The sequence below is a fragment of the Lithobates pipiens genome, unplaced genomic scaffold (assembly GCF_037356315.1).
Source record: "Lithobates pipiens isolate NorthernLeopardFrog02 unplaced genomic scaffold, aLitPip1_a1.2 Scaffold_3, whole genome shotgun sequence".
Taxonomy (NCBI): Eukaryota; Metazoa; Chordata; class Amphibia; order Anura; family Ranidae; genus Lithobates; species Lithobates pipiens.
This window is the reverse complement of record NW_027507790.1, coordinates 249,436,066-249,461,964: the sequence shown is the minus strand read 5'-3', so window position 1 is coordinate 249,461,964 and position 25,899 is coordinate 249,436,066. Positions and strand designations below refer to the sequence as shown.

The following is a 25,899-nucleotide window of genomic DNA, read 5'->3' as shown; positions in this document are numbered from 1 at the left end:
TTTTTTTTTTTTTTTTATTAGCCGTGTTCTATAGCGGAAAGTAAAAAAAAAAATTATATTTTTTTTTCAAAATTGGTAATTTTTTGTTTATAGTGCAAAAATAAAAACCGCAGAGGTGATCAAATACCACCAAAAGAAAGCTCTATTTTTGGGGAAAAAAGGATATAAATTTTATTTGGGTACAGCGTCGCAAAGTAAAGCAGGGCCTCCAACTTCACCCAATTTTGGCAGGCTCAGGCCGTTTGAATGGCTGAGCTGCGATGAGGTTTGGAGCCACATCCGCGGCACAGCGCTCAAAATACACTCCCTCATCAGAGTGCAGTGCGCATACGCTGATGATGTCACCAACTGTAGAACATGTGAATATCCCCACTGCACATTTAGGAGATATTAAATTTTACCTATAGGTAAGCTTTATTATTATTATTATACACAATTTATTTAGCGCCAACAGTTTACGCAGCGCTTTAAGCTCCTCTGTAGGTAAAAGCTGCAAAGCGGGGATTACTGCCACTTTAAGCCGACTTTTAAATGTTCATCAAATAACATTTAAATAACTGTGACTTCACTGTAATATGATTATTCGCTAACCTGGAACTTCTTTATTGTCTGTATAGGTATTGTTTTAGTTGCCATAAACCCCTATGAGCAGTTGCCAATCTACGGTGAAGATGTCATTTACGCGTACAGCGGCCAAAACATGGGCGACATGGATCCCCACATATTTGCTGTGGCTGAAGAAGCCTACAAGCAGATGGCCAGGTAAGGCATGATCCGTCCATATATCGAAATGACCTGTCCTGACTGCGCTACCCACAATGCTTTGTGCTTAGATCCTTGACCGCACTCTGCCAAGTGCATAGACTTCATCATTTGCTACTGCCTTACCCAGAATGCTTTGTATGTATGACTATAGCTGAATTGTCCTAGCCATTGGTGAATGCTACCCACAATGCTTTGTGTTTAGACCCCTGACAGCAAAATGAGTGGTATTCACCATTTTTACTGCTCTATCCAGAATGCACCAATGCCTGCTAAATGCACGGTATTCACCAATGCTGATTGCTGTACCCAGAATGCTTTGTACTTAGACCCCTAACAGCACCACTGCCGGCTGAATGCACATGAAGCACATGAATCATTGCTGACTGCCCTTCCCAGTATGCTTTCTGCTTAGACCCCTGACTGCACCACTGCCAGCCAAATGCACCTATTTGGCTAATGATGACTGCTCTATCCAGAATGCTTTATGCTTAGACCCCTGACAGCATCACCGCCTGTGAAATGCACATTTATGGCCAATGATTACTGCTTAAACCAGAGTGCTTTGTGCTTAGACCCCTGACAGCACTACTCTCAGTCAAATGCACAGTGTTGATCATTGCTGACTGCCCTACCCAGAATGCTTTTTACTTAGACCTCTGTTTACTTAGATCTGTGGTCTCCAAACTGCATCCCGGAGGCCAGATGCGACCTTTTGCTTGCCATTATTTGCCCACTTTGGGGCACTAGTCTCCCCACTGATATGAGGCACTATTTCTCCCACTGACCCACAAAAAGGGGCACTATTCCTCCCACTGACCCACAAGAAGGGGCACTATTTCTCCCACTGACACCATAAAACGGAGCAATGATTCCTACTCCCACCAACAATGGGGTACTATTCCTCTAACTGACACACATGATGGGGCACTATTTCTCCCACTGACACCAGCAATGGAGTACTATTCCTCCCACTGATGCCCAACAATGGGGCACTATTCCTCCTACTGACACACATGAGGGGGCACTATTCCTCCCACGGACACCATTGATGGGACACTATTCTTTCCAGTGGCCTCCAACAATGGGGTGCTATTCCTCCCACTGACATATGATGGGACACTATTCATCCCACTGACATATGATGGGACACTATTCCTCCCATTGACACCAATGATGGAGCACTATTCCTCTCATTGACACCAATGATGGAGCACTAATTTCTCCCACTGACACCAGCAATGGGGTACTAATCCTCCTACCGATGCCCAACAATGGGGCACTATTCCTCCTACTGACACACCTGATGGGGCACTATTCCTCCCACTGACACCATTGATGGGGCGCTATTCCTTCCAGTGGCCTCCAACAATGTGGTGCTATTCCTCCCACTGACATATGATGGGACACTATTCTTCCCATTGACACATATGATGGGGCACTATTCCTCCCATTGACACCTATGATGGAGCACTATTCATTCCAGTGGCCTCCAACAATGGGGCGCTATTCCTTCCACTGGCACATATGATGGGACACTATTCCTCCCGCTGACACCTATGATGGGGCACTATTCCTCCCGTTGACACCAATGATGGGCCACTATCCCTCCTGCTGACACCAATGACGGGGCATTGTTTACTCCCACTAGCCACAGTCCAACCCACCTAAAGTCTGAAGCACACTAAGCTGGCCCTTTCTTTAGAAAGTTTGGAGACCCCTGACTTAGACCCCTGACAGCACCTCTGCCAGCCAAATGCATGACTGTCGCCAATTCTGACTGCTCTTCCCAGAATGCTTTGCGCTTAGACCACTGCCAGCCCAATGCACAGTTTTGGCCAACAATGACTGCTGTACCCAGAATGCTTTGCTCTTAGATTGTTGGCAGCAGCGTCCCTCGCACTGTCGCAGTGCCTCCCTCTCCGGGCGCTCCATCACTGTATACCAACTTTGCAAACAATCTAAGCTGACAATTAAGTGGCTTGGCTGTATTCCCCACAGACGCCGTTTAATTGCTTTTCAGCATGAATATTCACAGGCATAAAACGCATCAAGATTTATAGCTGAAAATAAATTCAGTTACAGAGCCGCTCTGTGTTTTTGGAAGTAAAATGCGCTCCGTCTATGCGGAGGGCCGGGATGGAGAAAGCATTTGCATAGATCACAGAGGGAATAATACACAGCAGCTGTCCAGAGGGAAACCTTTAAAAATCAGGACAAAGCCACATGGTTCTCCCCGGAGAGAGACCAATAATATTAATTATTAAAAGGCTCCTTTGTGTGTGAGAGTGTCTTATCAGAGCCGAGTGCCAGTGACATGTATTGTCCCATCTGGGGCACTGTTATCACCGCTGGCCTCCTGTGCCTCTGTCACCATTGCGGTCCTTATCAGACTGCTTACAGTGTAGGTGGATTGAAGTAAAACTCCTGTTTGGTTGCAAATAAAAATCAACGCCGTCCATTTCATCCACAATGCATAGAGGTCTCATCCACCATACATGGAGGTTACGTGACTTCGCTCACCTGCATCTGTTCTTTAAAAATTCAAGTACAGTTGCTATTAATGAATGCTAACCGGGAGGTTCTGCTCTACTGTAATCTAGGGTTGGCACATTTTCTTCAAGTCAAACCCAAACACTTTAGCGGAGCACAGCAATTTTTTTTTATACATATATTTTGCTAATAAATTACATTTCTAATCATATGAAGTTAATAACAAGAGTCCCCTTTACATCAGAGTCCACAGAGTTCCCCTTTTTACATCTGAACTCGCAGAGTTCCCTTTCACTGTAAGGGGGGACTCTGCAGACTCTGAAGTAAGGGAGAACACTGGTGACTCTAACATAAGGGATGCTCTGGGAACCCTGATTTAAGGGGAAACACTGAGAACTCTGATGTACGTCGAGGACTCTGATGTAAGGGGGAACACAGAGAACCTTCTATGAGGAGGTGAGTTGCCATCTAGATAAAGGAAGGCCCGTAGACGTGGTGTATCTGGATTTTGCAAAAGCATTTGACACAGTTCCCCATATATGTTTACTGTACAATGTAGGATCCGTTGGCATGGACCATAGGGTGAGTACATGGATTGAAAACTGGCTACAAGGATGAGTTCAGAGGGTGGTGATAAATGGGGAGTACTCGGTATGGTCAGGGGTGGGTAGTGGGGTCCCCCAGGGTTCTGTGGTGGGACCAATCCTATTTAATTTATTCATAAATGACCTGGAGCATGGGGTAAACTGCTCAATCTCTGTAAAAGAACAACCAAAAGTTGTTACTGCCAGCCCTTCTGTTAGAGGCTGGCATAGCACACTATGCAAGTTGTTTTGAAAAACTAGTGTTCTAAATGCTGAATTTCAGCTGTCTTCAGGCCGGTCACGTGACCCACGGCAGCTTTACAGCTCCGATAGATGGATTCTGACATGCATCGGAGTTGTAAAGCGGCTGCGGGCCACGGGACTGGCCAAAAGACAGCTGAAATTCAGTATTTAGAACACTAGTCTTTCAAAACCGCTTACATAGTGTGCTATGCCAGCCTCTAATAGAGGGCCTGGCATAGTCTTCTAGCAATGCATTAACAAACTTTAAATTGTTCTTGGGTTTGGATATCCTTTAACGTTCTGGTGCCCAACCTGCAACCCAAGGGCTCGGTGCGGCCCTTTCGAATTGATTTGCGGTAGGGGTCGACCGATTATTGGGGGCCATTGTTCACATTTTTCAAAGTTTCGGTATCGTCCAGAAACCTACCGATATTACTGATATTGCTTCAAGTTTTACTTAGACCCCTGTTTACTTAGACCTGTGGTCTCCAAACTGCATCCCAGAGGCCAGATGTGACCTTTTGCTTGCCATTATTTGGCCACTTTGGGGCACTATTCCCCCCCACTGACACCAAAAACGGGGCAATAATTTCTCCCACTGACACCAGCAATGGGGTACTATTCCTCCCACCGACGCTCAACAATGGAGCACTATTCCTCCCACTGACACCATTGATGGGGCACTATTCCTTCCAGTGGCCTCCAACAATGGGGCGCTATTCCTCCCACTGACATATGATGGGACACTATTCCTCCCATGGACAACAATGATGGAGCGCTATTCCTCCCACTGACACCATTGTAGGGGCACTATTTCTTCCAGTGGCCTCCAACAATGGGATGCTATTCCTCCCACTGACACCAATGATGGGGCACTATTCCTCCCACTGACCTTAATGTTGGGGCACAATTCCTCCCATTGACACCTATGATGGGGCACTAGTCCTCCCATTGACACCAATGATGGGGCATTATTCGTCCTGCTGACACCAATGACAGGGCATTGTTTACTCCCACTAGCCACAGTCCAGCCCACCAAAAGTCTGAAGCACACTAAGCTGGCCCTTTTTTTAGAAAGTTTGGAGACCCCTGACTTGGACCCCCTGTCAGCACCATTGCCAGCCAAATGCATGACTGTCACCAATTTGTAACCAAATGTAAGTTTTTCAAAACAGCTTGCATAGTGTGCTATGCCAGCCTCTAATAGAGGGACTGGCATAGTCTTCTAGCAATGCATTAATAAACTTTAAATTGTTCTTGGGTTTGGATATCATTTAACGTTCTGGTGCCCAACCTGCAACCCAAGGGCTAGGTGTGGCCCTTTCGTATATAATTTGCGGTAGGGGTTGACCGATTATCGGGGGGCCATTGTTCACATTTTTCAAAGTTTCGGTATTGGCCAGAAACTTACCGATATTACCGATATTACCGGTATTGCTTCAAGTTGTTGTTTCAAATACCTTCAAGTGCAGAGGAGGGGTTTGGGGGTCTTATAGACCACAGATCCCTCTATAAAGATTACCTGTCACTGCCTATTACTGTCACAAAGATTCCTTGTGACAGCAATAAAAGTGATAATATTTTTTTTTAAAAGGACAGTGTAAAAATAAAAACTTTACATGTACAAAATATCTGCACCTGATATCAGCTATCAGCCTGAAAGATGGCCAAAAAATCTCTATCATGTCGGCCCTGAAAAAACAATATCGGTCCACCCCTAATTTGCAGCCCTCGGATCTCAGTAGTCTGTAGTGGGAATATTGATTGGGGTAATAGCATTGATCTCTACTAGTACCATGTAACATTCCCAGTTTCATATTGTTTTCTGCAGGATATTCTCAGCCAGAAATGCCCTCATTCTCTTTTCCTCTATTAGGTCTGCAGTTTCTGACAGTCCTCTCAAGCATGACATACCATATATTGTCAAAAGTATTGGGACTCCTGTGTTTACACACATATGAGCTTTAATGTCACCCCAGTCTTTGTAGGTTTCAATAGTGAGTCGGTCCACTCTTTGGAGCTATAACAGCTTCAACTCTTCTGGGAAGGCCTTCCACAAGGTATAGGCCTGTGTCTATTGGAATGTTTGACCATTCTTCCAGAAGCGCATTTGTGAGGTCAGGCACTGATGTGGACAAGAAGGCCTGGCTCACAATCTCTGCTCTAATTCATCCCAAAGGTGTTCTATCAGGTTGAGTCAAGTTCCTCCACTCCAAATTCGCTCATCCATGTCTTTATGGACCTTTCTTTGTGCACTGGTTCAAATCATTTGGTGGAGGGCGGATTATGGTGTGCGGTTATTTTTCAGAAGTTGGGCTTGTCCCCTTAGTTCCAGAGAAGGCGTCAGCATACTAAGACATTTTGGACAATTTCATGCTCCCAGCTTTGTGGGAACTTTGTGAGGACAGTTTGGTGTCCCCACATGACTGCACACCAGTGCACAAAACAAGGCCCATAAAGACATGAAAGGAGAGAAAAGGGCGGCAGGTCAGTGTAGGTAAAAACAACAATCCTTTGTTCAATAAAGAATTGTTGTTTTTACCTACATTGACCTGACGCCCTTTTCTCTTTTTTAATTTTCATTTCTGAGGGAATCCCAACCTCTACAAGGAGCTGCCGGCCTGTGTATATCCCATTCAGTCATCATCTGCGTTTTCCTTCCCACTGGCCCCTTTCCTGTTTATGGACTAAATGGATTTATCCAGTACCAATTTTTATCAACTGTTACTCATTTTTGTTTTTTTGTTTGCACTAGTCCTGCTTATATTTTTATTTTTCTCTACTAGTACTTGCCATCTGATGTCAGTGAGCGCTGACTCACTCGCTTTATAGTTGGTGAATTGTTTGCTCCATAAAGACATGGGTGAGTGAGTTTGAGGTGAAGGAACTTGACTTGGCTGCACAGAGTCCTGAACTCAACCCGATAGAACACCTTTGGGATGAATTAGAGCAGAGACTGGGAGTCAGGATTTCTCATCCAATATCCGTGCCTGACCTCACAAATGCACTTCTGGAAGAATGGTCAAACATTCCCATAGACACCCTCCTAAACCTTGTGGACAGCCTTCCCAGAAGAGTTGAAGCTGTTATAGCTGCCAAGGGTAGGCCAACTCAATATTGAACCCTACGGATGAAGACTGGAATGTCATTAAAGTTCATGTGCATGTAAAGGCAGGCGTCCCACTACTTTTGACAATATAGTATATATTGTCCAGCCCTTTGGTGCATTTGAGGCCCCCCTTTAGCTCATAAGTTGACAACCACTGCTTTAAAGAATAAACACACTTTAAAGTGGAACTAAATGCCTAAAAACATTTCTGCCTTCCAGCGATGCGGTGGTTATATCCCTCATCAGCCGCTGTCACCTTCTTCACGGCTTGTTCCAGGCTGGGTTTTTGGCCTCTTGATTGGCCAGGGGGGGAATGATGTAATTCTGCACCTGCTCACAGGAGTCGGTTATTCCAGCACATCTGGAGTGTGCTGGTAATGTACGCTGATCTGCACATGCGCGGCTCATTGTACATTCAGTAGAAGACAGCGAGCAGGTAGGCAAAAGTGTGTTATTGCAGAAGAGATATAACACTTCTTTTCTGCTGTGAAGAGCTGCCAGCAGTTTTTCTATAAGGCAAGTTTAGTTCCACTTTAAAAAAAAGTTACTTTATCCCCTTTTTCCCCTGACCCAAGCCCCCCCCCTGCTCCACACATACATACTAACCTCAATCCAACCATCGTGGTTTTGCTGTTTTGTTTACAACCAGCAGTGCAAGCTTGTACATTGCATCCCCAGAGTCTTCTGTTCGGCTGTAGTCAGAGGCCAGGAGATCGGAGACAATCCCATACAATTCTGTAATGTGCAGGACAGCAAATACTTGTAATGCTGGATCTAAACAAACAGCAAAGCCACCACCGTTGGATGGAGGTCTGTGCATCTGTAGAGGGTGGTTGGTTTAGGTCAGGGGGAAGAAGGCAGAAAGGATTAACCACTTCAATACAGGGCACTTAAACACCTTCCTGCCCAGACCAATTTTGAGCTTTCAGCGCTGTCGCACTTTGAATGACAATTGCGCGGTCATGCTACACTGTACCCAAATGAAATTTTTATCATTTTTTTCCCACAAATAGAGCTTTCTTTTGGTGGTATTTGATCACCTCTACGGTTTTTATTTTTTGCGCTACAAATAAAAAAGTACCGAAAATTTTGAAAAAAAAAATGTTTTTTTTTGTTTCAGTTTCAAAACTTTGTAAATAAGTATGTTTTCTCCTTCACTGATGGGCACTGATGGGGCTACACTGATGGGCACTGATAAGGTGGCACCGATGGGCACCAATGTGGCACTGATAGGCGGCACTGATAGGCGGCACTGATAGGCGGCACTGATGAGCGACACGGATGGGCGACACGGATGGGCGACACGGACGGACACTGATAGGTGGCACAAATTGGCACTGATAGCTGGCACGGATGGGCGGCACGGATGGGCATGGATAGGCGGCACAGGTGGGCATGGATAGGCGGCACAGGTGGGCATAGATAGGCGGCACAGGTGGGCACTCATAGGCGGCACAGGTGGGCACTCATAGGCGGCACAGGTGGGCACTCATAGGCGGCACAGGTGGGCACTCATAGGCGGCATCGGTGTTATAGTAATGGATGCCAATCAGTGCCAAACAATAATGCATGCCAATCAGTGATGCCCATTGTGGCCACTGATTGGCATCCATTATGGGCACTGATTGGCACCCATTGTGCTGACTGGCACCCTGGTGGTCTAGGGAGGATTATGGATTGTTATTACCTTTTCCTTGGTGGTCTAGTGGTGTCCCTGGTGGTCCAGTGTGGGCATCCTCGGGGGGGCTGTGCTGATAATCGATCAGCACAGACCCCCCCTGTCAGAGGAGCAGCCGATCGGCTCTCCTCTACTCGCGTCTGACAAACGCGAGTGAGGGAAAGCCGATCCCCGGCTCTTCCCATTTACACTGTGATCAGCCGTGATTGGACACGGCTGATCACATGGTAAAGAGTCTCCGTCGGAGACTCTTTACCGAGATCGTAGTTGCCGGGTGTCAGACTGACACCCCGCAACAACGATTGCCGCGATGCACGCCCCCGGGGGCGCGCAGCGGCTTATTATCCTAATCACGTCATATGACGTCCGGTTAGGATAATGAAACCACTTTGCCGCCGTCAATTTGTAATAGGGCGGGCGGCAAGTGGTTAAATATATTTGGTTTTAAACTGCACTTATCTTTAAAGTAATGTAGAAAAAATTATCTGTACTCCGATTGCTGCTCTTAAAATGTCTTAATTTTATTGAATAGCCACAGTGAACAAACGCTGATTAAGTCGGTTGACGCGTTTCAGCCTATAAGGCCTTAATCCTCTCGCAGGTGAGACCTGGGCCTCGCCGTCCTCTCGCAGGTGAGACCTGGGCCTGGCCGTCCTCTCGCAGGTGAGACCTGGGCCTGGCCGTCCTCTCGCAGGTGAGACCTGGGCCTGGCCGTCCTCTCGCAGGTGAGACCTGGGCCTGGCCGTCCTCTCGCAGGTGAGACCTGGGCCTGGCCGTCCTCTCGCAGGTGAGACCTGGGCCTGGCCGTCCTCTCGCAGGTGAGACCTGGGCCTGGCCGTCCTCTCGCAGGTGAGACCTGGGCCTCGCCGTCCACTTGCAGGTGAGACCTGGGCCTCGCCGTCTCTCGCAGGTGAGATCTGGGCCTCACTAGTTTCTCTCAAATGAAACCTAGGCCTCACCAGCATGTTACAGATGAGACCTAGGCCTCACCAGCCTGTTACAGATGAGACCTGGGCCTCACTAGTTTCTCTCAAATGAAACCTAAGCCTCACCAGCCTGTTACAGATGAGACCTGGGCCTCACCAGCCTCTCCCAGGTAAGACCTGGGCCTCACCAGCCTTTGTACATACAAAGAGAACAAGATGGCAATCCCGCCTATTTGAAATAGTAGCACTCACCAAATGAATTTCGGAGGGTGTGATCAAAAATTAGACTAAGTCAGCGAAGAAAAATAAAAAACATAGATGTCCACACACCTACATGAGTTGAACTACAATAATTTTATTGCCTATAAAAAGCGATATACATAGAAAAAAGCACCAATACCCATATCCCCCTATATATTAGGCCAGAGGGGACGGCCCCCGAAAAAATAAGAGAAGGTCTCCCCAGTGGTCTTACCTAACCCAAAAGCTAAAACACAGACTGTGTAAATGATGTTTAGAGAAAACCCCTCACAAATGGGAAGGGTTAGACAGATCACACAGTCTGCAGACCTATTCCCTCCCCTAGTATAAAAAGCACCCCCTAAATATACCTCATAAAACACATAGATCACCCAGAGGGCCAAGGTCATGCAAGCAATTCCTAGCGTGGGGCAGTGTATTCCTGAAAAACAGGTTTTGTCTCACTGTCCCACAATGGAATGGGGCACAGCCTAAGATGCACTAGATTAACCCATTAACCCCATCCGAAGGGCTTCCAACCGCCAGTCAGTCAAAAAAGAATAAGTAATTTTCCTTCATTATACATCCTACTAGTAGTCTCATCCTGATGGATAGTATGTAACTTGAGAAAGGAGGGAGTTTTCAGATATTCAAAGGACTTAAACCACACTATATACAGTAATAAGTTGTTCAATAGTCACCGAGTGTGAGCCAATAACATTAATTCCTTATTTATACGGATATGAAATAATTCCCACAGCCTGCAGGTAATTCTCATGCCGTGTACACATGGACTTTCTGGCAGAATAGGTCAGACGGAATCATTCCGTTTGATATTTTCCTATTGTGTGTGGGATAATCCAAATGTTTTTCTTTAAAAAAAATCCGACAGACCTAGAACTAGAACATGTTTCAAATCTGTCCGACGGACTCAATTCCTATCGGGAAAACCGTTCGTCTGTATGTTGGTCCGACAGACCAAATACGACGCAAGGGAAGCTATTGGCTACTGAACTTCCTTTTTTAGTCCCGTCGTACATCATCACGTTCAAAACTAACAGACTTTCGAACGGACTTTACATTAGTGTGTGGGCAAGTCCGTTCGTTGGAACTCCATCGGGAGGACTGACGGACCGTTTCTGCAGGAAAGTCAGGTCGTGTGTACACGGCATCATGATTCGTCATTAGTCACACATATAGCTGTATAGTTGCTTCACAGTCGCTGATTTATGCAAAGTTTTCCACAAAATGTCCAATCAACATAAATGGCCAGCCGAGTGATAATTATCCTTGGTGTTTCAATATATATCTGTTTGTATGATATTGGTTCCCGCACTCCTCAGCCTTCAGAACGAACTTGGCTAAAAACACAGTGCATCCATCTCAGGCTATTCTGAGGTAACACGAGATATGGAACAATATTCACAGATATTATAATGCGATATTTGGAACAGTCATCTCAGATACATTCCGAATAGTTACAAAAGGAGTTCTTGCAACCTGCAGGTAATTTCTAGTTGGTAGTATAAAATAGTACACTTGGTAATGCAAGTTACTCACGGATCTGTAGATTATACAGAGATAACACAAAGATTCAGTTGGGATCGATCTGTATATGTGTATCCAATTGATATAAATGTCCAACACACTGTTCCTTTTCCGTTGGTTGTTTCCTTATTTTCCCTTGTTAGCACAGTGTTTTGCAATCAAAGGGGGGCATTGATAGTTCTTTTGCGGGAGTTTATATAACCAACATTCACAATGTCCTATTACCAATCCTCTCTTCCCAAATCCTTCAAGAGATGATAGAGTCCTTCATGGGGTAATAGAAAATTCATCACAGATGGGACCTGGGCCTCACCAGCCTCTCACAGATGGGACTTCGGCCTCATCAGTTTCTCACAAATGAAACCATGGCCTCACCAGCCTGTTACAGATGAGACCTGGGCCTCACCAGCCTCTCACAGATGAGACTCGGGCACCAGGAGTTTCTCACATATGAGACCTGGGCACCAGGAGCTTCTCACATATGAAACCTGGGCACCAGGAGCTTCTCGTGGATGAGACCTGGGCACCAGGCGCTAGCTTCTCACAGATGAGGCCTGGGCACCAGGAGCTTCTCCCAGATGAGACCTGAGCACCAGGAGCTTCTCCCAGGTGAGACCTGGGCACCAGGAGCTTCTCCCAGATGAGACCTGGGCACCAGGAGCTTCTCCCAGATGAGACCTGGGCACCAGGAGCTTCTCCCAGATGAGACCTGGGCACCAGGAGCTTCTCCCAGATGAGACCTGGGCACCAGGAGCTTCTCCCAGATGAGACCTGGGCACCAGGAGCTTCTCCCAGATGAGACCTGGGCACCAGGAGCTTCTCCCAGATGAGACCTGGGCACCAGGAGCTTCTCCCAGATGAGACCTAGGTGTCACCAGCCTCTCATAGATGAGATTCTTTCCATAAGCCACCTAACTTTAACTCTCGTTTAATGCAGGATAAAGATATTTACAAGCCTAGAAATCCTGCATAGTCCTTTTCTTACCCACTGCAGGTCACGACCCACACCATCATCTTGAATTTGGAGCTGACTGTATCTCTCTCTCTCTCTCTTGCAAAGGAATCCCCCTGATGATGCTCCCTTGATACTGTGTATGCCCAACTGTGCCAAAGGTCTTGAATAGGGATGAGCTTGTACATGTTCAGATCCTATTCCAAACCCACGTGCATGAGTTTGTCAGGAAGTTGTCACTGTACTGTGCCAATCATAAGCAGCCAGGGTATTCTGTGCACCATAGATGCATGTATACACACCCTTTGTGTGCATGCAGCTGTGGGATGGGGAACGCTTTGGCATAAAATGATTGGTGCAGTTCAGGTGACAGCTTCCTGTTGGGTTTGGCCAAGAATTAGAACACCCAAGCTCATCCCTAGTCTTTATAATGGCACAGCCTGAATACAGCTTAATACTTCTGCTACACAGCCTCCTGGGTTTTGTGCCATATACCAGGAGGCTGTGTACAGCCTTGCCTAGGCAAGGAATCCAAAATAGGGGGCTACAATGGAAAAAAGAGATATTTCATAAAAGAAAAAGATTGATTTTCTTCACTTCTGCAAAGAGGGGGGTGGTAGGGAGTACAGAAGAGGAGGTTGAGTTTGAGTGGAGGTCCCTTTTAAGGTAACCCTTACATTTGCTTATTGGAAATATTTAATTTATCGCATGTCATAGGGATGCTGATATTCCTTAGAAAAGGAGTTGTCAGTGGTAAACTGGACTGTCTGTCTGAATAAAGGGAAATTGAATCGGTTACTACAATTTCTCTATGACTGTGTTTATTGAGCTGGGATAGCTTGGCGCGTGCAGATCGCCAATGGCTGCACAGTAACCAGCTCTGCTGTATTTCTGCTTGCTCTGTATTTATTTATCTCTGGGGCATATATTACAAATACTGCAATATAAATGCATGGAAAATGTGAATTTATGAAAAACGGTTTTAGCAAAACCGCAGATAAAGTTGCAGCTCATCGATGCTGAAATAGTGTTTTTGCCTCCTTAATGGTTTTCTTTTGGTTTGCTGTGAGTTTTATTATCTTCTGCTGAGCCAAATTGAGATAAGTAGCAAGTTAAAATTCCCACTAAATGTTCTGTATATGCCTACTGTGGGCCAAAGGTTTTATATTTGTATGTCATTTCATTTTTCTTGTAGTATGTGGTAACAGAGGGCAAAAAGTATAAAAAGTGTTACAATAAAATAAAGAAGCTGTAAAAGTGTGTTATGGAAATCCAGCATAGGCTATATGAAAAAGGACTTTGGGGATTACAAAATTTGTAATAATTTGCAAACATTTTTCATCAAGATTAGATTAGGGCCTCACCAGTCTTTCACAGATGAGACTTCAGCTTCACCACTCACAGGTCTTAATACCTTTCAGATGAGATCTGGACCAGTCTCTTTTAAATAAACCCGGGCCTCACGAGTCTCTCACGGAAGACACCTGGTTCTCGTCTATCTCTTACAGATGAGACCTGGGCCTCTTCAGTCTCTTACAGATGAGACCTGGGCCTCTTCAGTCTCTTACAGATGAGACCTGGGCCTCTTCAGTCTCTTACAGATGAGACCTGGGCCTCTTCAGTCTCTCATAGATGAGACCTGGGCCTCTCCAGTCTCTCATAGATGAGACCTGGGCCTCTCCAGTCTCTCATAGATGAGACCTGGGCCTCTCCAGTCTCTCATAGATGAGACCTGGGCCTCTCCAGTCTCTCATAGATGAGACCTGGGCCTCTCCAGTCTCTCATAGATGAGACCTGGGCCTCTCCAGTCTCTCATAGATGAGACCTGGGCCTCTCCAGTCTCTCATAGATGAGACCTGGGCCTCTCCAGTCTCTCATAGATGAGACCTGGGCCTCTCCAGTCTCTCATAGATGAGACCTGGGCCTCTCCAGTCTCTCATAGATGAGACCTGGGCCTCTCCAGTCTCTCATAGATGAGACCTGGGCCTCTCCAGTCTCTCATAGATGAGACCTGGGCCTCTCCAGTCTCTCATAGATGAGACCTGGGCCTCTCCAGTCTCTCATAGATGAGACCTGGGCCTCTCCAGTCTCTCATAGATGAGACCTGGGCCTCACAAGTCTCTCACGGAAGACACCTGGTTCTCATCTATCTCTTACAGATGAGACCTGGGCCTCTTCAGTCTCTCATAGATGAGACCTGGGCCTCTCCAGTCTCTCATAGATGAGACCTGGGCCTCTCCAGTCTCTCATAGATGAGACCTGGGCCTCTCCAGTCTCTCATAGATGAGACCTGGGCCTCTCCAGTCTCTCATAGATGAGACCTGGGCCTCACGAGTCTCTCACGGAAGACACCTGGTTCTCATCTATCTCTTACAGATGAGACCTGGGCCTCTTCAGTCTCTCATAGATGAGACCTGGGCCTCTCCAGTCTCTCATAGATGAGACCTGGGCCTCTCCAGTCTCTCATAGATGAGACCTGGGCCTCTCCAGTCTCTCATAGATGAGACCTGGGCCTCTCCAGTCTCTCATAGATGAGACCTGGGCCTCTCCAGTCTCTCATAGATGAGACCTGGGCCTCTCCAGTCTCTGATAGATGAGACCTGGGCCTCTCCAGTCTCTGATAGATGAGACCTGGGCCTCTCCAGTCTCTGATAGATGAGACCTGGGCCTCTCCAGTCTCTGATAGATGAGACCTGGGCCTCTCCAGTCTCTGATAGATGAGACCTGGGCCTCTCCAGTCTCTGATAGATGAGACCTGGGCCTCTCCAGTCTCTGATAGATGAGACCTGGGCCTCTCCAGTCTCTGATAGATGAGACCTGGGCCTCTCCAGTCTCTGATAGATGAGACCTGGGCCTCTCCAGTCTCTGATAGATGAGACCTGGGCCTCTCCAGTCTCTGATAGATGAGACCTGGGCCTCTCCAGTCTCTGATAGATGAGACCTGGGCCTCTCCAGTCTCTGATAGATGAGACCTGGGCCTCTCCAGTCTCTGATAGATGAGACCTGGGCCTCGCCAGCGTCTCACAGATGGGACATGGGCCTCTCCAGCCTCTCACAGATGAGACCTGGGCATCAAAAGCTTCTCACAAATGAGACCTACACCTTGCCAAACTTTTGTAGATGAGACTTGGGCCTCATTGGTCTCTCACAGTTGAGATTTGGGCCTCATCAACATCTCACATATGAGCCTTGGACCTCACCAGCCTCTAACAGATGATACCTGGGCCTCAACAGCCTCTCACAGATGAGACCTGGACCTCACATATGAGACCTGGGCCTGACCAGCCTCTCACATATGAGACTTGGGCCTGACCAGCCTCTCACATATGAGACTTGGGCCTGACCAGCCTCTCACATATGAGACCTGGGCCTGACCAGCCTCTCCCATATGAGACCTGGGCCTGACCAGCCTCTCCCATATGAGACCTGGGCCTGACCAGCCTCTCCCATATGGGACACTGGGCCTCACCAGCCTCTCACATATGGGACACTGGGCCTCACCAGCCTCTCACATATGGGACACTGGGCCTCACCAGCCTCTCACATATGGGACACTGGGCCTCACCAGCCTCTCACATATGGGACACTGGGCCTCACCAGCCTCTCACATATGGGACACTGGGCCTCACCAGCCTCTCACATATGGGACACTGGGCCTCACCAGCCTCTCACATATGGGACACTGGGCCTCACCAGCCTCTCACATATGGGACACTGGGCCTCACCAGCCTCTCACATATGGGACACTGGGCCTCACCAGCCTCTCACATATGGGACACTGGGCCTCACCAGCCTCTCACATATGGGACACTGGGCCTCACCAGCCTCTCACATATGGGACACTGGGCCTCACCAGCCTCTCACATATGGGACACTGGGCCTCACCAGCCTCTCACATATGGGACACTGGGCCTCACCAGCCTCTCACATATGGGACACTGGGCCTCACCAGCCTCTCACATATGGGACACTGGGCCTCACCAGCCTCTCACATATGGGACACTGGGCCTCACCAGCCTCTCACATATGGGACACTGGGCCTCACTAGCCTCTCTTAGATGAGATTTGGTGTCGCCAAGCCTCTCACAGATGAGATTGGGTGTCACCAGCCCCTCAAATAAGATCTGGGCCTTGCCAGCCTTTCAGTGAAGAGACCCAGGCCTTGCTAGTTTTATTCAAATAAGAGCCCGTCTTTGAACTAGTCTCTCACAGATGAGACCTGGCCTCCCCAACCTTTTACAGATGATATTTGAGCCTCTCCATATGAGATTTAGACCTGTCCGGTCTCTCACAGGTGAGATTTAGGCCTCTCCAGTCTTTCACTCATGAGAGCCTTCACAAAGAATCTTGTTTGTTTTAACATGACAAGCAGTGGACCGTGTTCTCCCATTGCCTGCAGTTTAGTGTTGTTCTCAAAAGATACGCTCAAGTAAATCTGAAACTAGCAATGGAGCACAGGGCTTCAGGTTTACATCCATGCGCTCCAGGAAGGAACCCAGCCCAGCCCAATTTCTTTTGTTAAACGTCTGATCTGAGAACCTCGGCTTGTGATGCAGGAGGTCTATTCCCATGCACACCTGCTGCATGCACCTTACTGCCTCCTACATAACAAAAGCCTATCGGCAGGATCAGCAAGTGGAAAGCTGTTGCAGGAGAACTAAACAAAACCTGTTATTGTTATTGAGAGGCTGAATCATGTGCGTCATGTTTAATTTTGCCTGTAGTTCTACTTTAAATTTTGAAATGTCCCCAGATGGGAAAGATTCCATCCCAGTGACTGTGCTGATATGTGTTACAAAGTAATATATTCAGAGTTTCCAATTAAGCACAAATGCAGATTGGCGTAATTGTTCTGCCTGAGTGCTCTTCAATAGCTGTTCACTAAACAATGTGAATCTTTCATTAGCGAGCCTTTAATCCGTGAACCAGAAGGATGCATGTGAATATGTTGGGTGATATGATTAGACCATTGAGGAGCGCTATAATCTCTGTCCTGACAAATTCCAGCAATGCTAAAATTTTGGTCATATTATCTTAATTCGTCCCAGTGATGTTTTTATGGCCATATTATTTTACTTAACCACTTAAGGAGCGGAAGATTTTCCCCCTTAATGACCAGGCCATTTTTTGCGATACGGCACTGTCGCTTTAACTGACAATTGCGCGGTGTACCCAAACAAAATGTATGTCCTTTTTTTCCCATGCTATAAACAAAAAAAGGCCAACAATTTTGAAAAAAAACATTTTTTTGACTTTTTGCTATAATAAATATCTCCCCCACAAAAAAAGAAATAAAAAAAATGTCTTCCTCAGTTTAGGCTGCTATGTATTCTTCTAAATATTTTTGTTAAAAAAAAAATCGCAATCGGCGTATATTGACTGGTTTGCGCAAAAGTTATAGCATCTACAAAATAGGGAACAGATTTATGACATTTTTATTTATTTATTACTAGTAATGGCGGTGATCAGCGATTTTGCAGTAGACAGATCAGACACTTTTGACACCTTTTTTGAGACCATTGACATTTATACCACAATCAGAGCTAAAATAGCCACTGATTACTGTATAAATGTCACTGGCAGGGAAGGGGTTAACACTAGGGGGCAATCAAGGGGTTAAAGCAGAGTTCCACACAAAAATTGAACTTTTGCTTTTTGGAATCCTCCCCCCCCCCCCCTCTGGTGTCACATTTGGCACCTTTCGGGGGGAGCAAATACCTGTCTAATACAGGTGTTTTACTCCCACTTCCAGGCATAGATACCTGTGCCACCCGCAGGTATCTATGCCAATTCTCGCCCCCCCCCCCCTCCCGCTGTCTTCTGGGAGACACACGGGTCCCAGGAGACAGCAGGGACCAGTGGGAATGTGCAGTGTGACTTGTGCATGCGCAGCAGGAAACCAGGAAGGGAAGCCACAAGGCTTCACTTCCTGATTTCCTCACCGAAGATGGCGGCGGCAGCACTCGAGAGCCGAGGGACAGATCGGCTTCGGGTGCCGACATCGCGGGCGCCTGGACAGGTAAGTGTCCATATTTTAAAAGTCAGCACCTGCAGTATTTGTAGCTGCTGACTTTAAAAGAATAAAATAAAATTGGCGGAACTCTGCATTAAACGTTCCCTAGGGAGGTGTTTCTAACTGGGGGGGCAGGGGGGAAGAGTGGAGTGACTGGGAGTAGAGAGATCGCTGTTCCTGGTCACTTGCAACAGCAGATCTCTCTCTACTTCCCTGACAGAACGGGGATCTGTCTGTTTACATTGACAGATCCCCATTCTGGCTCTTTCCCACGATCGCCGCTGGCCAGTGGACATCGTGACCACCGGCCACGTACATCCGCTCCCCGCTGTGCAGCGCACACCTGCTATAGCTGTTTAAAGGGCCGACGTACAGCTATAGCAATTTGCAGGAACGAGCCGACCTGCCGCTGTGTAATGACGGCGGCTGGACGACAAGTGGTTAAAGTTGAACTATAGGCAAAAAAAATTGTTTTTCCATTTTGAATAGAGCAAGGGAGGGTTATAACCCCCTGTCATATTTTTTTTTTTTTTTTTTTTTTTTTCGCCATCTGGGTGCCATTGTGGAGATTTCCCTTCACTTCCTGTCCCATAGCCAAACAGGAAATGAGAGAAAATCCCTGCAAAAATAAGGTGTCCCCATTGGAAAATTTCCCCCTCTATTACTTTTTAGGGGCACAAGCCAAAATTTGAGATTTTCTTTCACTTTCGATAATGATGGTAAACAGGACAATTAGACCCCTTTCACACTGGGTCGGGAGCGGCGTCGGCGGTAAAGCGCCACTTTACCGTCGTTTTAGCGGCTGTATGCGGCTGCTAGCGGTGCGGTTTTAACCCCCGCTAGTGGCCGAAAAAGGGGTTAAAACCGCCCGCAAAGCACCGCAAAGCAGCGCTTTGCCGGCGGTATAGCCGCGCTGCCCCATTGATTTCAATGGGTAGAGCGGTGAATACACCGCTCCAAAGATGTAGCTAGCAAGACTTTTTTCACCGTCCTGCTAGCGCATCGCTCCAATGTGAAAGCTCTCCGGCTTTCACACTGGAGTGAAAGGGGCCAGATTTTTACAGGCGCTATTTTTAGCGCTATAGTGCCTGAAAAACGCCCCAATGTGAAAGGGGCCTTAGAGAGGGGGAATCTCCCTAATAGGGACACAGACGGCAATAAAAAAAAAAAAAAAAAACTGACAAGCATATTAATCCCTCTCCACTCTCTCCAAAACAAAAAAAAGTTTTGTCATTATACTTTAACCGCTTCCGGACCATCCTATAGTAGTTTTACTGCTACGTGCACCTGTGCGCCGTATCGCATAAATAAACACGATCCGACACTTCCACATAGGGGGCGTGCATGAGTGCCGCAGGTGGCTCGTTTATGCTGTGATTGTACAAAGCAGAAGCCGATCTGGTGCACGGTACCTCATGTCCTCCGACACCTGCTGTAAACAATGCAGATCGCTGTTCTGACAGGAGGGAAGGGATGGAGTTTGTGTCTATGCAAAGCAGGGAATAAATTCCATGTCTTCCCCTAGTAAAAGCACCACACACAGTATAGTAAAGCACTGGTCAGGCACACGTTTAACCCTTTGATTGCCCCTGATGTTTAACCCCTTCCCAGCCAGTGTCATTAGTACAGTGACAGTGCATATTTTTTAGCACTGATCACGGGTTTTATTGTCGCTGGACCCCAAAAAGTGTCAGTGTTCGATTGTCTGTCGCAATATCGCAGTCCTGCTATAAGTCGGTGATCGCCGCCAATACTAGTAAAAAATAAAAATATTCCATAGTTTGTAGACGCTATAACCAACGTTTTGCACAAACCAATCAATATACGCTTATTAGAGCGTATTCGAGGGTTATGGAGCAGAAAGTGAAGTCTCCCTAATACATAAGACATAGATGACATCAAAACCTGACAGGAGTTATAACCCTTCCTTACTATATTTAAAAATGGAAATACATATTTCCTTCATGTCGGGTTTCCTTAAAGCCATCTTATGAGGAGCCCTTTATCTGCTGAGGGGATACAAGACTTTGCTCTCTCTGCAAGCTATCAGCAAGCTCACACTTGTGCGGTGATGTAATTTATTGCAACACGTCAGTTGTCTGCTAACGCTGACTCTGATCCCTTGTGCTGTACGTTTATCTCCCGAGTTATTCTGGGGAGTGGAACGATTATTTCAGGATTCCCAAAAGCAATATGAGCGCTTTTACCATTGCGTCTGCAAAACCCGGAGGAGGAGTCTGTGATAAGGGAGCATGGCCAGATATCATCAGGGTGGAATCAATGATACTGATTGTAATTATGGCATTTAATCAGGTTGCGTCTGAAGTTTCAAGGAGTAATTTATTATATTATATTATTATTATACACGATTTATATAGCGCCAACAGTTTACGCAGCACTTTACAATGTAGAGGGGGGACAGCACAAATACGATACAGTTCAATACAGAAGGGACAGGAGGGCCCTGCTCGTAGAGCTTACATTCTAAAGGAAGGGGGTAGTAGTACAAAAGTTAATAGATGTGGGGAATGATTTGTTGGGGGTGGCTCGGGTACAGTTGTTAGGTAGGTGTGGAATAGGCTTCCCTGAATAAGTGGGTTTTCAGGGATCTTATAAAGGTGGACAGGGTAGGGGCTGATTGGACAGACTGGGGCAGGGAGTTCCAGAGGATGGGAGAGGCTCTGCAGAAGTCCTGAAGGCGATCATGGGATGAGGTAACAAGGGAGCTAGAGAGCAGGAGAACCTGGCAGGAGCGGAGGGGACGATATGGGCGATATCTGCAGATGAGGTTGGTGATATAGCTGGGGGTGATGTTGTGTATGGCCTTGTATGTTGTGGTTAGTATTTTAAATTTTATACGGTGGGGTAGTGGAAGCCAGGGAACAGGTGGGAGAGAGGAGCCGGAGTTGTGGATCGGTTAGTGAGGTGTATTAGTCTAGCAGCAGCATTCATAATAGACTGAAGGGGGGATAGTCTGCTTAAGGGTAGTCCATTGAGGAGAGAGTTGCAGTAGTCGAGGTGGGAAATGTGGTGTCGTTACGAAGGAGCGAATTCTGGAGATATTGCGGAGGTGAAGGCGGCAAGATTTAGCCAGTGATTGGATGTGGGGGCTAAAGGAGAGATCAGAGTCAATGATTACACCTAGCACCCTGGCATGTGTGGAGGGACCAATGGTTGTGCTGTTGATCTTAATGGTAAAGTCATGGGGGGGGGGGACTGGGAAGGAGGAAATATTACAAGCAGGGCCATCTTTAGCGCCGGGCAAACGGGGGACCTGCCCTGGGCCCAATCTTTGTAGGGGGGCCCCATGCTACTTGTGAATTGGGGCCCTGTTGGCGGCTTTGCAGAGTGCACAGAGGACACGGATGGCTATATTCCCAATCTAGCCAGCAGTGAGGGGGCGGGGCCGGGAGCTCCACTGACACGCTGACTCCGCCCCATATAGCCTGTATACTCATAAAAGAATGGCTGTAGTTAGAGCAGTGATCGGAGTGGGCGTGTCAGTGGAGCTCCTGGCCCCGCTCCCTCTATACTGGCTGGGGAATACAGAAGTCGGAAGGCGGGGCCGGAAGCTCCACTGACGCGCCCAATCCGATTACTGCTCTAAGACCCCTTTCACACCAGGGCATTTTGCAGGCGCTATAGCGTTAGAAATAGCGCCTGCAATCCGCCCTAAAGAAGCTGCACCATTGTGAGTAGTGTGAAAGCCCCGAGGGATTTCACACTACAGCGGTGCGCTGGCAGGATGTCAGAAAAAAGTCCTGCCAGCAGCTTCTTTGGAGCGGTGAAGGAGCCGTGTGTTTACCGCTCCTCCACCGCTGCTCCCCATTGAATTCAATGGGGCAGCGATGTAATACCGCCGGCAAAACGCCGCTATTGCGGCTTATTGCCGGTGGTTTTAACCCTTTCTCGGCCGCTAGCGAGGGTAAAAGCACCCCGCTAGCGGCCGAAATGTGCCTGTAAATCCGGCGGTAAAACTCAGCTAAAAATAGCAGCGTTTTACCGCCCACGCAATGGGTGGTGTGGTGTGAAAGGGGTCTAACTACAGCTGCTCTGTTCCGAGTGGAGCTCCCGGCCCTGCCCCCTCTCTGCTGGCTAGCACGCGAATACAGCCTCCTGTGTCCTCTGTGCACTCTGCAAAGCTGTCATCAGGGCCCCAATTCACAGGTAATCTCATGCAGTATATCCACGATCTCTGATAATTTCATGCAGTATATCCATAGTCTCTGATAATCTCATGCAGTTTCTGATAATCTCATGCAGTATGTCCGCAGTCTCTGATAATCTCATGCAGTATGTCCGCAGTCTCTGATAATCTCATGCAGTATGTCCGCAGTCTCTGATAATCTCATGTAGTATGTCCGCAGTCTCTGATAATCTCATGCAGTTTCTGATAATCTCATTCAGTATGTCCGCAGTCTCTGATAATCTCATGTAGTATGTCCGCAGTCTCTGATAATCTCATGCAGTTTCTGATAATCTCATGCAGTATGTCCGCAGTCTCTGATAATCTCATGCAGTATGTCCCCAGTCTCTGATAATCTCATGCAGTATGTCCGCAGTCTCTGATAATCTCATGCAGTATGTCCGCAGTCTCTGATAATCTCATGCAGTATGTCCGCAGTCTCTGATAATCTCATGCAGTATGTCCGCAGTCTCTGATAATCTCATGCAGTATGTCCGCAGTCTCTGATAATCTCATGCAGTATGTCTGCAGTCTCTCATAATCTCATGCAGTATATCCACAGTCCCTTGTAATCTCCTGCAGTACGTCTGCACTCTCTAACCCTCTCCTGTAGTATGTGTATTAATGTGCCGCTTTACTTGCTCAATTATTTGGGATTGCTCCTCTGCTCAGTGAGTGGTAATGATGTGCATTAACCTATAGCAACCAATCAGTGAACGCTAATAATGTGCAGTAACCTCTAGAAACCAATCGGCAAGCAGAAATTATGTGTTGTAACCTCTAGCAACCAGCCAGAGTGAGTGGTAAGGATAGGCTGCAACCTCTGGCAAACAATTGCAATTGCTGCGTGATCTGCTGCAGTACACTTATTTTGAGTCTATCTGCTATTTTTTTCATTTTTTTTGTATGTCTCAGAATGGAGGGGGGGGGGGGGGCAAGAAAATGTTTGCCCATGGCCCAATTAAAATTAAAGCCCTGATTACAAGATGAGTTTTAGAAAGATTGAGTTTGAGAAAGTAGTGTGACATCCATACCAATATTTCATTGAGTAAGTTTGTGATCTGTGAGGAGATTGAGGGGGTGAGTTGAGTGGAGATATAGATCTGGGTGTCATCGAAGTAGAGGTGGTTTTGGAAGCCATGGGAGGTCATCAACTGGCCAAAGGAAGAGGTATAGAGCGAGAATAGGAGGGGTCCAAGGACAGAGCCTTTGGGTACCCCAACAGATCAATGGGATTAGAGGATGAGAGGGTTCTCTGGTACTAGATGAAATAAAACATGAATATTCTGTCACCCGCTCCCTCACAGACCATTTATTATCCACTTGCCTTTGGCAATTTTTGAAATTTTTTGCATGCTGCTAAAATATGTATTTTTTTTTTTTTGCTAAAAATTACTCCCTAAAAAGCATACATTTTCTGAAATCAGAGGCCCTGGAGAATAAAATAGTGGTAGTTTACGTTTTTTTTAATGTCACACAATATTTGTGTAGCTATTTATCAAGAGCATATTTTTAGGAAAACAACCCACTAAAATTACTTATAGTGATAAAACGGAGTGTTATACACAATTTTTGGGTAAAAAGATGGGGTTGCATCAAATAAATAGATACCAAACATTTCAAGCCTTAAAATTGCACACCCATGAAATCGCAAAAAAATCAATGCTACCAAAAATTCTCCATAGATGGCGCTTTACAGGTTATCAGGTTTAAAGGTTTAAGCCTTCACAGGTTATCAGTTTAGCATTAACTGTTAATTATGGCCCTAGAATTATTGCTCTCAATGTTTGCGATGATTCCTCACGTGCGTTGTGTAATTCATGTTTACATACAGGTTAGGGTTACCACCTCATCCCTTTTAAACCTGAACACACATTAATTGCACAGATTCTGATGTTAATTTAATGCAGATAAGGCACCAAGTGAGTTTAATTACCACCTTAATTAGCCACAGAACCTGTGTAATTAATATGTGTTCGGATTTAAAAGGATGAGGTGGCAACCCTAATACAGGTGCTCACCTGCATGTTTTATTTGGGTTGTGCCTGGGGTTGACAGAATGCTTTAAAAGGGTTTTAAACAATTTTTATTTTATATAATTGATTTTTACTTTACACTTTTTCATTTTTTTTTCCTGCCCTGCTCTCTAGTGCAGCTAACCAAGCACAGACTGTGCTTCATCAGTTACATGTTTGACTAGACTGACAGCTGTGGATCTGAAAGTGATGTAATGCATGTCGCTTCCAGGGTCATTCATTGCAGGAGGTCCCAAGCTCTCCAGAGGAACAGGAGAGTCCTGGAACCACCACAGGGGCACGGAGCACTTTCAAAGCCCCATAAAAATGAAGTACACTTTTATTGGAAGCGCAGTGGTGCGCAATCACGTCGGAACAGCCCCAAACTGTTCCCACAAAGTTGGGTGCAGAAAATTGTCCAAAATGTCTTGGTTTGCTGACGCCTTAAGAGTTCCCTTCACTGGAACTAAGGAGCCAAACCAAGAGCCAGGAGCCAAGCCCAACCCCTGAAAATCAACCCCACACCATAATCCCCACCAAATAATCAGGACCAGCGCACAAAGAAAGGTTCATAAAGACATGGATGAGTGAGTTTGGGGTGGAGGAACTTGACTGGCCTCAACCCGATAGAACATCTTTGGGATGAATTAGAAACGGAGACTGCGAGCCAGGCCTTCTCATCCACACCTTGTCCAACATCAGTCCCTAACCTTTGGAATGCGCTTCTGGAAGAATGATCAAACATTCCCATAGACACACTCCTAAACCTTGTGGACAGCCTTCCCAGAAGAGTTGAAGCTGTTATAGCTGCAAAGGGTGGGCCAACTCAATATTTAACTCTACGGACTAAGACTGATATGCCATTAAAGTGCATCTGCATGTAAAGGCAGGCTTCCCAGTACGATTGGTAATATAGTGTGTGTGTGTGTATATATAATGTGTATGTGTGTGTATATAATATACCGGTATATAATATGAGGTGTGTCCAGAAAGTAATGAAAATATTTGAAAAATTATTATATTGGAACATTTTACAATTCAACATTGTCTCCTTCAATGTACGCACCTTGTGAACTCTCCCAGCAATTTTTTCCATTCTTCATAGAATCCCTGGAAGTCTTTAAGTAGGCTTCAGAGACTGCGTAATTTG

General features: G+C 46.5%; 1 protein-coding gene across 2 annotated transcripts in view; it reads left to right on the top strand.

Moving 5' to 3' along the window:
• MYO5B (myosin VB) overlaps positions 1 to 25,899 on the top strand; it is a 382,616-nt gene that overhangs the window by 147,450 nt on the left and 209,267 nt on the right. For both annotated transcript variants that reach the window (XM_077463013.1, XM_077463012.1), the window contains exon 4: positions 618 to 762. In XM_077463013.1, the coding sequence (XP_077319139.1) occupies positions 618 to 762 (145 nt within the window). The remainder of the gene's footprint in view (positions 1 to 617; positions 763 to 25,899) is intronic.